The sequence below is a fragment of the Mustela nigripes genome, chromosome 1 (genome assembly GCF_022355385.1).
Source record: "Mustela nigripes isolate SB6536 chromosome 1, MUSNIG.SB6536, whole genome shotgun sequence".
NCBI lineage: Eukaryota > Metazoa > Chordata > Mammalia > Carnivora > Mustelidae > Mustela > Mustela nigripes.
This window is the reverse complement of record NC_081557.1, coordinates 8,363,373-8,376,145: the sequence shown is the minus strand read 5'-3', so window position 1 is coordinate 8,376,145 and position 12,773 is coordinate 8,363,373. Positions and strand designations below refer to the sequence as shown.

Genomic DNA, 12,773 nt, shown 5'->3' with positions numbered 1-12,773 from the left:
TGTCTATAGTATAGCTTAAACAAACCCACACCATACAAAGTTTTTTTTCCCCCCTAGCTAAATTTGGTGGACGCTGATTCCTTCAGCCCAGATTTTTTAGTCTCACTGGCCTTTCTGCCTCCAGAAATGCAGACCCTGCGTGTGGCTTTGGCAAGCGTGGGAATCAGCTGTGCTGCTGCTTCTGTCACTAGTTTTGGTGTCCACATGTTGGAGCTCATCCCCACAGTCCTCAGGTATGAGTTTATGGACATTCTGCCAGGGCATGAAAGAGGACATTCTCAGTTAATAGGCATTTATTGCAAGAATAAACATAATAAGGCCTATTTATTATAGGGGTACCTGGGTGGCTCAGTTGGTTAAGTGTCCAACTCTTGATTTTGGCTTGGGTCATGATCTCAATGTCTTGAGATAGAGCCCTGCATAGGGCTCCGTGCTAAGCATGGAGACTGCTTGAGAATCTCTCCCTCCCTCCCTCTGCTCATCCCCTTCCACACACTCTCTCTCTCTCTCTCAAAAAAGACCTGTTTATTATAAAAGCAATCATTTGTAATTTTAACAGTAATATGATAACATTTTAGCCAAAGTTTATTGAGAACTGACTTTGTGTCATGCTTTGTGCTGAGTAGTGCCTTTTTATTTATTTATTTATTTATTTATTTATTTATTTATTTATATTATGTTAGTCACCATACAGTAGTTTTTGATGTCGTGTTCCTTGATTCATTGTTTGTGTGTAACACCCAGTGCTGGTGGTGAGCAGTACTTTAATGCATCATCTCATTAATCTTCCAGACAACTCATCAGGGTAGGTGCAATATATAATATTTGTGTAAAATTATAAAATCAATTTATGAATTTGAGCCTAACAAAGACAGCTGGGAAATCATAGAGCAAATCTAAAAAACAAGTGTTTGTCACCAAACCCCATATATTTAACAATTGTGTTCTAGCATCTTCCATCTTTTATGAAGTCAGAATAATGTATCTTAGGTTGCTTGTGCAGATTTTTATCAGATTATTATGTATTGTTGTTTAACCTGCAGGGCACGAGCTTTCGGATTAGAAACAGTGGCTAGTAGGTGTGGGGCAACGCTGGCTCCCCTCTTGATGATGCTAATGGAGTATCTTTCCATTTTGCCCTGGATCATCTACGGAGTCTCGCCCATTATTGCTGGTCTTGCTGTCCTCATCCTACCTGAAACAAGAAATCTGCCTCTGCTTGACACCCTCCACGATGTGAAAAATAAGTGAGTAAATCTTCTAGCCACCTCCTGGGAGGAACTGTATGCCTTAGGTCTTTGGATGAGGAAGGCAAAACACCACATGAGTCCTTCAGATCACTGAGAAGGTTCTGCTTTGCCTGGGATACTTTCGTCTCAGGCCACTGCCTTTCATTAGTGGCAGGGTCACTTCTAACCCCTGTGAGTTCCAATCTAGATTGCAGAAATCCCCTCTGCCCAGATCTCATCAGTAGTTTCAGTGGTGAAGAGATGAAAATTAGCTCTGTTGTGATGGCACATATTACCTAGCTTCATAAGAGACACACATTCATGATGGTATTTCATGATTCTGAGATCCACAGGACACTTGGATATGAAGGGGAAAGAAATATCATGGCCAATAAAGGAATCATGTTAGGAAGATCACATAGAGTTAAAACTTTTTTTGGAAAGATAATAGAGGAAAGAAATCTTGTTTAGGCATCTTGGTATTCAGACAATTTTGCTGCCATGAGTAATGGAAAGATTGAGGATAGAGAAAATAAAAACCAGCAAAATATTTTAAATGAGATAAAGGGTATATTCGTTTCCTGGGGTCTCCATACTCAAGTTCCACAAACTGAGTGACTTAACAGCAGAAATTTATTTCCTCAAAGTTCTGGAGGCTGGGAGTCTGAGCTCAAGTGTCAGCAGGGCCACATTCCTTTTGAAGTCCTTAGGGAAGTGTCTGTTCCAAGCCTCTCTTCCAGCTTCTGGTATCTTTGGCTTGTGGCAACATAACTCCAGTATTCACATGGCATTCTTCCAGGCAGGTCTCTGTGTTGAAATTTTTCCTTTTGTGATACCAGTCATAGTGATCAGGGGCCCAACCTACTCCAGTATGACCTCCTCTTTACTAATTATATCTTCAACAACTATATCGGAATGTGATAATTTCACATTCTGAGATACTGAGAGTTAAAACTTCAATGTATGAATTTGGGGATGGGGAAACACAATTCAATCCAGACAAATGAGGGAATTCTCTTAAGATTGTCAGTCTACTTCTTGACTTTCCAAAGGGGTGACTGGTGGGAAATCTGAAAAGACCAAGTGAGGGTAGCAACTTTTAAAACTGTCTTCTTGGGTCTTACTGCAGGAATTTCTTGGATCTGCACAGGCAGCAGAGACTTTTCCAACATTAATATCAATATGCCATGAATTTTGTTGGGTTATAAAAAGCTGATAGTTGGAGGACTTGTTTGTACTTGTGCATGGAAAGCACACAAACTTATTTTTATCTTTGTTTTTTTTTTTAATATTTGTTTTTGCTTGTTGAATGGTTGATTGGTTGACTGATTGTTTCTGTTTTGCTTTTCTAGCAAAGAATTCTCAAGAAAGGTAAATGAAATAAATTCCTTCGTAAAAGTGACAAAATTTTAAGGTGTTTCCATGAGCTGACTGGTGAGGAAAAGAAATACTATGAAATAAAAATAAAACACAAGAATGTTCTTTTATATCTACAAACTACCAAGAAAAATATACTGGAAAACAAATCTCACTTACATTAATTTGCAGTTAAATAATTTTTGGGAACACGTAATTCTATGAATAATCTAATATTTTTGGAAAGTGGTTGAAAGTTTCAAATTTATTGGTAAATTACTAATACATATTCAGAAACAAAGGAAAACCATGGAATTAAGATGTAGCTGGCTGAGAGAAAAGGGATCACATGGGTGATGGGGATTAAGGAGAGCACTTGCTGTGATGAGCCCTGTGTGTTGTATGTAAGTGTTGAATCACTATATTGTACACCCCAAATCAGAAATTAATATCACACTGTATGTTAACTAACTGGAATTTAAATAAAAACATGGGGGAAAAAAGAAAAGGGGACAGAAAACTTATTGGAAAAAATAATCGCTAAAAACTTCTCAAATCTGAAAGAAATAGATATCCAGATCCAGGAGGCACAGAAAGTCCTACCCCCCCCCAACCCCAAATTCAACCCAGGAGGTCCACACCAACACACATAGTAATTGAAATGGCAAAAAGTAGTGATAAAGAAAAAAAAATTAAAGCAGCTAAACAAAAAGATAGTTATCTAGAAGGGAAATCCCATCAGACTATCAGCAGATTTTTCATCAGAAACTTTGCAGATCAGAAGAGAGTGGCATGATATATTCAAAGCACTGAAAGGGAAAAATATGCAGCCAAGACTACTGTATCCAGCAAGGCTATCAATCAGAATAGAGAGAGTGATAAAAAGTGTCCCAGGCAAACAAAAACTAAAGGACCTCATGACCACTAAACCAGCCTGGCAAGAAATATTAAAGGGGATTCTTTGAGTGGAAAGGAAAGACCATAAGCAAGATTATGAAAAGTAAAAAACACAAAAGCAGTAAAAACGTTTTCAAAAATGCTTTTACTTCTTGACTTTACTTCTTTTACTTTTAAAAATCTTGACTTCTTGACTTTTACTTCTTTTACTTTTTAAAAATCAGTCAAGAGATTTATAAAATAAAAGGTTGTAAAATAGGACATGACATATTTATTCATTTATTTATTTATTTATTTTTAAAGATTTTATTTATTCATTTGACAGACAGAGATCACAAGTAGGCAGAAAAGCAGGCAGAAAAAGAGAGGAAGAAGCAGGCTCTCTGCTGAGCAGAGAGCCGGATGTGGGGCTCGATTCCAAGACCCTGCTTTTGAGCCAAAAGCAGAGGCTTTAACCCACTGAGCCACCCAGGCGCCCTGGACATGACATATTAAAACATGGGTTGGGGGAGGGGAGTAAAGAATGGGTTCAAATTTGAGTAAAGAATGCATTCAAACCAGCAACTAATATAGATTGTTAAATGCAGAAGATGTTATATACAAACCTAATGAGAACCACTATTTGAAAACCAGTAATAGATATGCAAAGAATAAAGAGAAAGGAATTCAAGTATATCACTATAGAAAGCCAAAAAACCATGAAAGAGAGCAAGAGAAGAAACCATCAGAGAAAATCTATAGAAACAAACACAAAACAAATAACAAAATGGCAATAAATACACACCTATCAATAATTACCCTGAATATAAATGGAGTAAATGCTCCTGTCAAAAGACAGAGGGTTACAGAGTGGATAAAAAAAAGTGACCCATCTATATGCTGTCTACAAGAAACTCATTTCAGATGGAAAGCCACCTGCAGATTGAAAGTGATGCCAGTGGACATCCAAAGAAAACTAGGGTAGCGATACTTATATTGGACAAAATAGACTTCAAAACAAAGACTCTAACAAGAGACAAAGAGGGGTACTATATAGTAATAATGGGGACAAGCCACAAGAGGATATAAAAATTGTAAATATGCACCCACTATGGGAGCATCCAAATACATAAAACAGCTAATGACAAACATAAAGGAAATAATTGATAATGGTACAATAACAGTAGGGGACTTTAATACCCCACTTATGTTGATGGATAGATCATTTAAGTGGAAAATCAAGGAAGCAGTGGTTTTGGATGATACAGTGGACCAGGGGGCTTTAACAGACGTATTCAGAACATTCCATCCTAAAACAGCAGAATACACATTCTTTTCCAAGTGCACATGGGACAAGTTTCAACAAATTAAAAAAAATTGAAGTCATACCATGCATCTTTTCTGATCTCCATGTTCTTAAACTAGAAATCAACCACAAGAAAAAAACCGGAAAAAGCACAAGTACATAGAGGTTAAATAACATCTACTAAAAAATGAGTGGGTTAACCAAGAAGTTGAAGAAGAAATAAAAAATTACATGAAAAAGAAAATGAAAACACAGTGGTCCAAAATCTTTGAGATGCAACAAAAGTGTGTCCAAGAAAGAGGTTTATAGCAACACAAGCCTACCTCAAGAAGCAAGAAAAATCTCAAATAGAAAACCTAACCTTGCACCTAAAAGAACAAGAAAAAGAACAAACAAAAGCCAAAACCAGCAAAAAAAGTAAAAAAATAATAAAGATCAGAGCAGAGATCGATGACATAGAAACTAAACAAACAAACAAAACAAAAACAAAAACAAAAAACAACCCAGTAGAACAGATCAAGGGAACCAGGAGCTGGTTGTTTGAAAAGATCAACAATATTGATAAACCTCTAGCCAGAGAAAAAGGAGAGAGAGGGCCCAAATAAACAAAATCACTAATGAAAGAGAGTAGATCATCAACACCACAGAAATACAAATAATTGGAACGGAATATTATGAAAACCTACATGCCAACAAATTCAACAACCTAGAAGAAATGGATAAATTCCTAGAAGCATATTATGTACCCAAACTGAAGCAGGAAGAAATAGAAAATTTGAACAGACGGATTACCAGCAATGAAATTGAATCAGTAACCATAAAACTCCTCAAAAAACACGAGTCCAGGACCAGATTGCTTCACAGGTAAATTGTACCAAACATTTAAAGAAGACTTAATACCATTCTCAAACTGTTTCAAAAAAATAGAAGAGGGAAGAAAACTTGCAAATTCATTCTATGAACCCAGTATCACCTTGATACCAAAATCAGATAAAGACACCACAAAAGAGAGAGAAAGAAATACAAACAAGCCAATATCTCTGATGAATATAGGTTTGGGTTTCAAGTTCAGATGGCAGAGTAGTATGGAGATCCTTTGCTTGCCTCATCCCTCAAACACATTCTGAACACCCTGAGAAACTGATGTGAATACTGAGAGAACAAACTGCCCAGCTAGAGGGGGGAAAAACAGCCACATCCGACGGTAGGAACTGCTGAGAGTTGATTTGGGGGAAAAAAGAAGTGTGCTTTTCTGCATAGGGGAGGGAGCCCTCATCATGGAGAGGAGTTTGAGAGGAGAGAGAGAGAGAGAGAGAGAGAGAGAGAGAGAGCACGCAGGGGATTGCACAAGAAAAACTCTTCCCCAAAACCACTGACTGGGAAAAGGAGAGGGGCTGACTACCACAAATCTTTAGAAGCAGAGGAACTCAAAATCCGAAGTTCAAGATGTTGCTTGGGTCCTGCCTGGCCGCGCAGCTGTGCTCCAGGGAGGAAGGACGGTAGAGACCAGGGAGTGGACAGCGTTCTCTGAGGATCCCCCGGGGCCCCAGGGTAGGAACAGTTTCCCTCCTTGGAGTGCATTTGGGAGAGGTAGCACTGCGTCTCAGAGGGGGAAAAGAAAAAAAAAAAAAAAAAAAAAAAAAAAGACAGGAGCCCTGGAGGGGCCCCGTAATTAGAATAGCAGCAGAGGCACCTGCTGAAGGCAGCTAACCTAGAAACCAGCTTTTGGCTGCCCTTTACCATAAACCCCTAGCCCCACATTGTTGTTTGACCACTTTTCTGGGACAAGCTGGCACCGCCGACAGTGTGGCCCTCTCCCAGAGGATCAGTGCCAGTCTGCACCACACCGGGGCCCCAGACTCTGGAGCTTTGAAACCCAGCGTGACACCTGACATAAAGCGCAGGAGAACTGTGCCACCTGGTGGGCCGACAGACGCGATGGAGGCAGGGATCTGATGGAAGCTGGGGACACAAGAGGGGAGACTGTTGGTTCTTCTGTGAGGACTTCCTGAACAGCAGCAAATGGGAATTCCCTACTCCTGGGATGAGAGTAGGGTGAGGCCAATCTCCCCCGACCCCACCACCAACACAGACTTCAGCGAGCAGCACAGCGCCCCTAGTGGAGACCGTAGCTTCTTACACCAAGCCCTGAGCCCCGCAGATCCATCTTTACTAGGGCAAGTCAGGCTGAGAACCATCGCAGGAGCCCCCTCCCCTAAAAAACCAGCACATGCACACACCAAGTCTACTGATCACAGAGTGCTGCTGCCAAGCTTCAGCTTTAGGGGAGATAGGATCTAGCTTCCTTTAACAAGCCGACCAAAACACACCTAGTTAGAATTTGCCATGCGGAGGACAAGTTTTAAACACTCCCCCTACAGGCAAAGAGAAACTCTGCAGGGGACTGACTCAAGGGAAGAAGCAGGCAAAACGCAACCTCAGATTGCATACTCTGAAACACTTCCCGAAACAGGCCCAAGAATGTATCTGACCTCTTCTTAATGCAACCATCACTCTCAGGAGCGGGAATACAATAGGCTTTCCTAACACACACAGTGACCCAGACAGAATGACAAGATGGAGGAACTCACCCCCAAAAGAAAGAAGAGGAAGAAACGACTGCCAGGGATTTAATCTGATGAATATAGAGATTAAATAGTAGCAAATCAAATCAAATCCAACAATGCATTAAAAAAAAATCACATCACGATCAAGTGGGGTTTATTCCCAGGATTCAAGGGTGATTCAATATTTGCAAATCAATAAGAGAAAGAATAGAAACCATATGAACATTTCAATAGATGCAGAAAAAGTGTTTGACAAAGTACAACATCCATTCATATAAAAACCCTCTGCAAAGCAGGTCTAGAGGGAACATACCTCAACCTACTAAAAGCCTTATATGAAAAACATACAGCCAACATCACACTCAATGGTAAAAAATGAGAACTTTTCTCCTAAGGTCAGGAACAAGACAAGGATGTCCACTCTTACAACTTTTATTCAACATCGTCCTAGAAGTTCTAGCCACATCAATTAGACAACAAAAAGAAATAAAAGACATTTGAATTGGCCAGGAAGAAGTCAAAATGTCACTATTTGTGGATGGTATGATACGATATATAGAAAACCCCAAAGACTGTCAAAAAAACTACTAGAACTGATAAATGAATTCAATAAAGTCACAGGATACGAAATCGATGTACAGAAATCTGTTCAATTCCTATACACTAATAATGAAACAGAGAGTAAAATTAAGAAATCCATCACATTTACAAATGCACCAAGAATAAAATATTGAGGAATAAACCTAACTAAAGAGGCAACAGATCTGTACTCTGAAAACTATAAAACACTGATGAAAGAAATTCAAGATGACACAAAGAAATGGAAAGACATTTCATGTTCATGGATTAGAAAAATACATATTAAAATGTCCATACTCTTCAGGGGTGCCTAGGTGGCTCAGTGGGTTAAAGCCTCTGCCTTCGGCTCAGGTCATGATCCCAGGGTCCTGGGATCAAGTGCCCCATCGGGCTCTCTGCTCGGCAGTAAGCCTGCTTCCTCCTCTCTCTCTGCCTGCCTCTCTGCCTACTTGTGATACTCTCTGCCTACTCTGGGATCATGACCTGAGCCAAAGGCAGACACCACCCAGGCACCCCGGATCCTAGTTTCTTATTTCTTTGCAGGCACTGCTCACTTCGCTCCTCAAGGTCTCCTCACTTCAATTTGTGGAAGCCCAACAGTATCCCCAACTCTGACCCCTCGTGCCTCCGGCCCTCCTCTCCTTAGATCCTTCCTTCAAGCAAGCTGTTGTGCCTGCCGAGGTATCCTTTTGGGGACACCAGAGCTAAGGACAGGGATCACCCAAAGGCTCCCCGAATTTCACCTCCCACCATGAAAAAATTCTGACTACACTGGCCTCACCCACATGAGGTTCTGCTCTGTTGGACTGGAAACTCCACAGAGTCAGGGGTAGGAACCGTAGGATACCGAGTAGGATGCCGATCCCATTCTGTCTGTGCCTTTTGAAACTGCTGCGTGCCCCCTTTTGAAACTGACTTGGCCATGTTGTGTGAAGTAACTTTTCTCCATGCTGTGCTTGGGACTCAAGTCAATGAATGTGGTTGCTCACTTTCTCAGGAAATGTGAAAGTGGAAATGCCAAGTGAATCCTTTTGACTCACTGGCCATCTTGCTATCTTTCTAGGTAAGTGTACAGTCTGGCTTTAGAGGAGGTCCAGGTTCCATATCCAGTCGTCTCTCCTCCAACTTAGAACACTGCCTCTCATGTGTGTGTACTCGCCGCTGAGAACCCAGCTACTTACGTCAGTGAGGGGAAAGTGGCAGAGGAGAACCTCACTTCTTACTCTGACCTTTACCCCCAAACTCTGCCTTTCTCCTGTTGCTCAGCATGGCCTTCTCCTGCCCAAAGCCAACCCCTTCATGTTCACAAGGGGTCTCGCTTCCTCATATCTGCTCAACGACTTGACTCCCATCATCTTTCTTTTGTTACAAAACTCTCATGAGTCATTCTGCTTCGTGTTCTCCCTCCTGTCCCATTCTTTTATTTAAAAATTCTTAACTATGGAACTTATTTATGGACAGAAGACTGTCGCTCTCGCCGGCAAGAACGACCGGCAAACGTGATGGGTGGCAAGCTTCTTTATTAGTTCTCCCTCTGTCCCGACAGTCTCTCCGCTTTATATCCTTTACCTCGGCCAATCACCGATCTAGTCCACGCCCCTCTCCCTGATCACGCTGCGAGCACGGGCTCACCCATGCTTGCAGCCAGCCAATCAGTCTCGCTTCCTCAATCCCCGGGCACCTCCGCATACGTGACTCCTTGCATCTATTTCATGGCTCTCCACAGAAGACAGTTTTAAAGAGGCATTCATATGTACACCACCAAAATGAAACAGATATTGCCTGTTTGCTGGGCGGTGTTGGTACAGAGCTTTCCTTAAGAAAGGAAGAGGGTTCTGATCCTGGGGAAGACGGACTGCATCTGCTCTCTTTAACCGAATGCATCTTAAAAACAAGAAAGAAGGCAAGGGGTGACTATTTTAGACTGTGAAAAGTATATCCTATTAACATATTAGTATGGGTGGCTCACTCAGGTGTCCAACTCTTGATTTTGGTGCAGGTCATAATCTCATGGTTGTGAGATCGAGCCCTGCTCGGGGCTCTGCGCTGGGCGTGGACCCTGCTTGAGATTCTCTTACTCCCTCCACTGCCCCTTCCCCCCCATAAATACATAAATAAAATCTTACAAAAACACATTAGTGTGGGGCACCTGGGTGACTCAGTGGGTTAAGCCTTTGCCTTCGGCTCAGGTAGTGATCCCGGGGTCCTGGGATCAAGCCCCGCATCGGGATCTCTGCTCAGCAGAGAGCCTCTTACCCCCCACCCCACCCCCGCCTGCCTCTCTGCCTACTTGTGATCTCTGTCTGTCAAATAAATAAATAAATAAATAAATCAAATCTTAAAAAACCCCCCATTAGTGTGCCTAATAATAATAGCACAAAAATGGTTAAGGGAAGAAATAGAGCTACAACAGAGTGAAGTTTCTATGTCATATTGGAATCCAAACATAAAATTGTTTCTGATAAGTTATGACATGTGCTCTCAGCTCTAGAGCGACCGCTGAGGAAAAAAAAAAAACACAGTTAAAAATCCTTAAATGAACTTAATGATACCCTAGAAATAGTCACTTGAAACAAAAGGTGATTTTGAAAGAAGACCAGAGGAACAAAATAGTTAGGACGCATAAAGGAAAAAAAAAAAAAGCAAAACAATCGATGTGATGCCAACCATATCAATAACATCTACAATCCAATCAAAGTGGATAAAAGCAATACCCAGCTGCATGCTGTCTTCAGAAAATATACTTTTGATTCAATGATACAGATTAATGGGAAGTAACAGGTTATAAAAAAGACATACCATTCAAACAGCAGCCACAAGACAGCTAGTGTGCTTGTACAAATATCACAAAAATAGACTTTAAGATAACAACTAAGGCAGGACGCTTCTGTGGCTCAGTTGTTAAGTGTCTGCCTTTGGCTCAGGTCATGATCCTAGGGTTCTAGGATCGAGCACCGCCGCATCAGGCTCTTTGCTCAGCAGGGAGTCTACTCCTCCCTCTCCTGCTCCTCCTTTTTGTGTTCCCTCTCTCGCTGTGTCTCTCCCTGTCAAATAAATAAAATCTTAAAAAAAGAAAAAGACAACAACAAAGGAAAAAGAGGGACATTTAAGGATGATAAACAGGTCAATTCATTAGAAAGATATAATAAGCATGAATATTAATCAGCATGAACCCTAAAACACATGAAGCAAAAATCAACAGAAGCGAAGGCAGATGTGGAAAATGCAACAATAATAATTGGAACTTTCCATAACCCACTTTATGAAACAGAGAGAACACTAAGGCTGACTATCAGCAGGGACATAGAAGACTTAATACCATAAACCCACCAGACCTAACAAATACAGAACACTTTCCCCGACAGCACATCACAATATTCTTCTCGTCAAAATGCTTCTCACACAAAGCATTCTCCAGAATGGATTACAGATTGGCCTATTAAAGAAGCCCTTAGACACCGTCAAGGATTGAAATAACACAAAGTAATGCTGTGGAGAGAGAGTTGGGTCAGTTTCCTTCCAGTTTGATATGGAGCAGTAGAATTATCCTGAAGACTCGCCGCCATGTTTTCCCACGATGCTCCTTTTGCAATAGGGTTACCAGTGAACACATTTCATTTACTTTGTGTTTTGTAGTCATTCTTTTTTTTTTTTTTTAAGATTTTATTTATTTATTTGAGAGAGAGAGCATAAGCATGGGGAACAGCAGAAGCAGAGGGAGATGCAGTCTCCCCACTGAGTAGGAAGCCCGACTCGGGACTCAATCCCAGGACTCTGGGATCATGACCTTAGTCGAAAGCAGACGCTTCACCAACTGAGACACCAACTTCACCAACTGAGACACCTAGGTGTCATTCTTGAAAGGATTCTTATAAAAAGAAAAACAATTTGGGGGAATGGATGGTGACATCAGAAAACAATGAAGAGATGCTAGAAATTATGGTAAATTCTCTGTCTTAATTGTAGTTTTAGAGCTTCTTCCTGGATACGGCCACAGACAGTCACTTAAAGAAGGTTCTGTCAGCCCTCTCTTTCTGAGCCACATTTTTATTCCTTTCAGTATTCCCAAAGTCCTCATTTTTTATGGTAGCAACCGTTCAAAGTAGCCAATCTTATCATGTACATGAGACACAGACACAGATGGGGCCATCAGGCATAGCTCCTTAACTCCACCTCTGTAGTTCTGTAAGTCTTGTCTAATGCTACGTAACAAGGCTCCTCTTCACCCAATTCCCATTAACATGCTCTGCATTTTCCTGTAGCCCTCTTACAATTTTGTTAAATTAGCATTTGGTGAGTGGAGCACAGGACACTGGGTGGTACCCTGTGGTTCAGTAAAAGACCACAGGAGAAACTAACATAGAGAAGTTTACGACTTGAGGTCATACCTTGAAGGGCAACTTGGGGAGAGCAAGGCAGGTGCAGACAGAAAGAGCAACAAGACTTGGGGCCCATGCCCTTATTAGGGGGTGTGGGTGGTGTGCTTTGAGTTTCCCTGAGCTAGGGCTACATTGGTCAGTGCAGACCAAAACAGTAGGGTTTTGGTAATAAGGCCCATGGGTGGGTCTTATTTCGAGGAGACTTGGTAGTTACTGTGGGGTGAGTGTTTGGAGACTCTAGGGCCAGGAATTAGCATTAGAGAGTGGGGTAAAATTTCTGCCCATTTGGAGAAACAACTTATTGTTTAAAAGCTTGAGGTTAAGTGTCTGACTTAACCTATGCTTGAGTCAATTAAGTGTCTGACTGGCTCAGGTCCTGATCTCAGGGTCCTGGGATTGAGCCCTGCATCAGGCTCCCTGATCAGTGGGGAGTCTGCTTCTCCCTCTTCCTCTGCCCTCCCCGTGCTCATGCTCTCTCTCT

General features: G+C 41.4%; 1 protein-coding gene across 7 annotated transcripts in view; it reads left to right on the top strand.

Moving 5' to 3' along the window:
• Window positions 1-3,093, top strand: part of LOC132019787 (solute carrier family 22 member 10-like) — a 28,056-nt gene extending 24,963 nt beyond the window's left edge. For 3 of the 7 annotated variants that reach the window (XM_059403394.1, XM_059403413.1, XM_059403384.1), the window contains 3 exons: window positions 125-233; window positions 1,044-1,247; window positions 2,582-3,093. In XM_059403394.1, the coding sequence (XP_059259377.1) occupies window positions 125-233; window positions 1,044-1,247; window positions 2,582-2,642 (374 nt within the window). In that variant the 3' untranslated portion in view covers window positions 2,643-3,093. Of the gene's footprint in view, window positions 1-124; window positions 234-1,043; window positions 1,248-2,581 lie in introns of those variants that run through there. The other 4 variants (XM_059403403.1, XM_059403423.1, XM_059403443.1 and 1 more) reach the window with 3 other exon arrangements.
• Window positions 3,094-12,773: the final 9,680 nt, after the last annotated feature.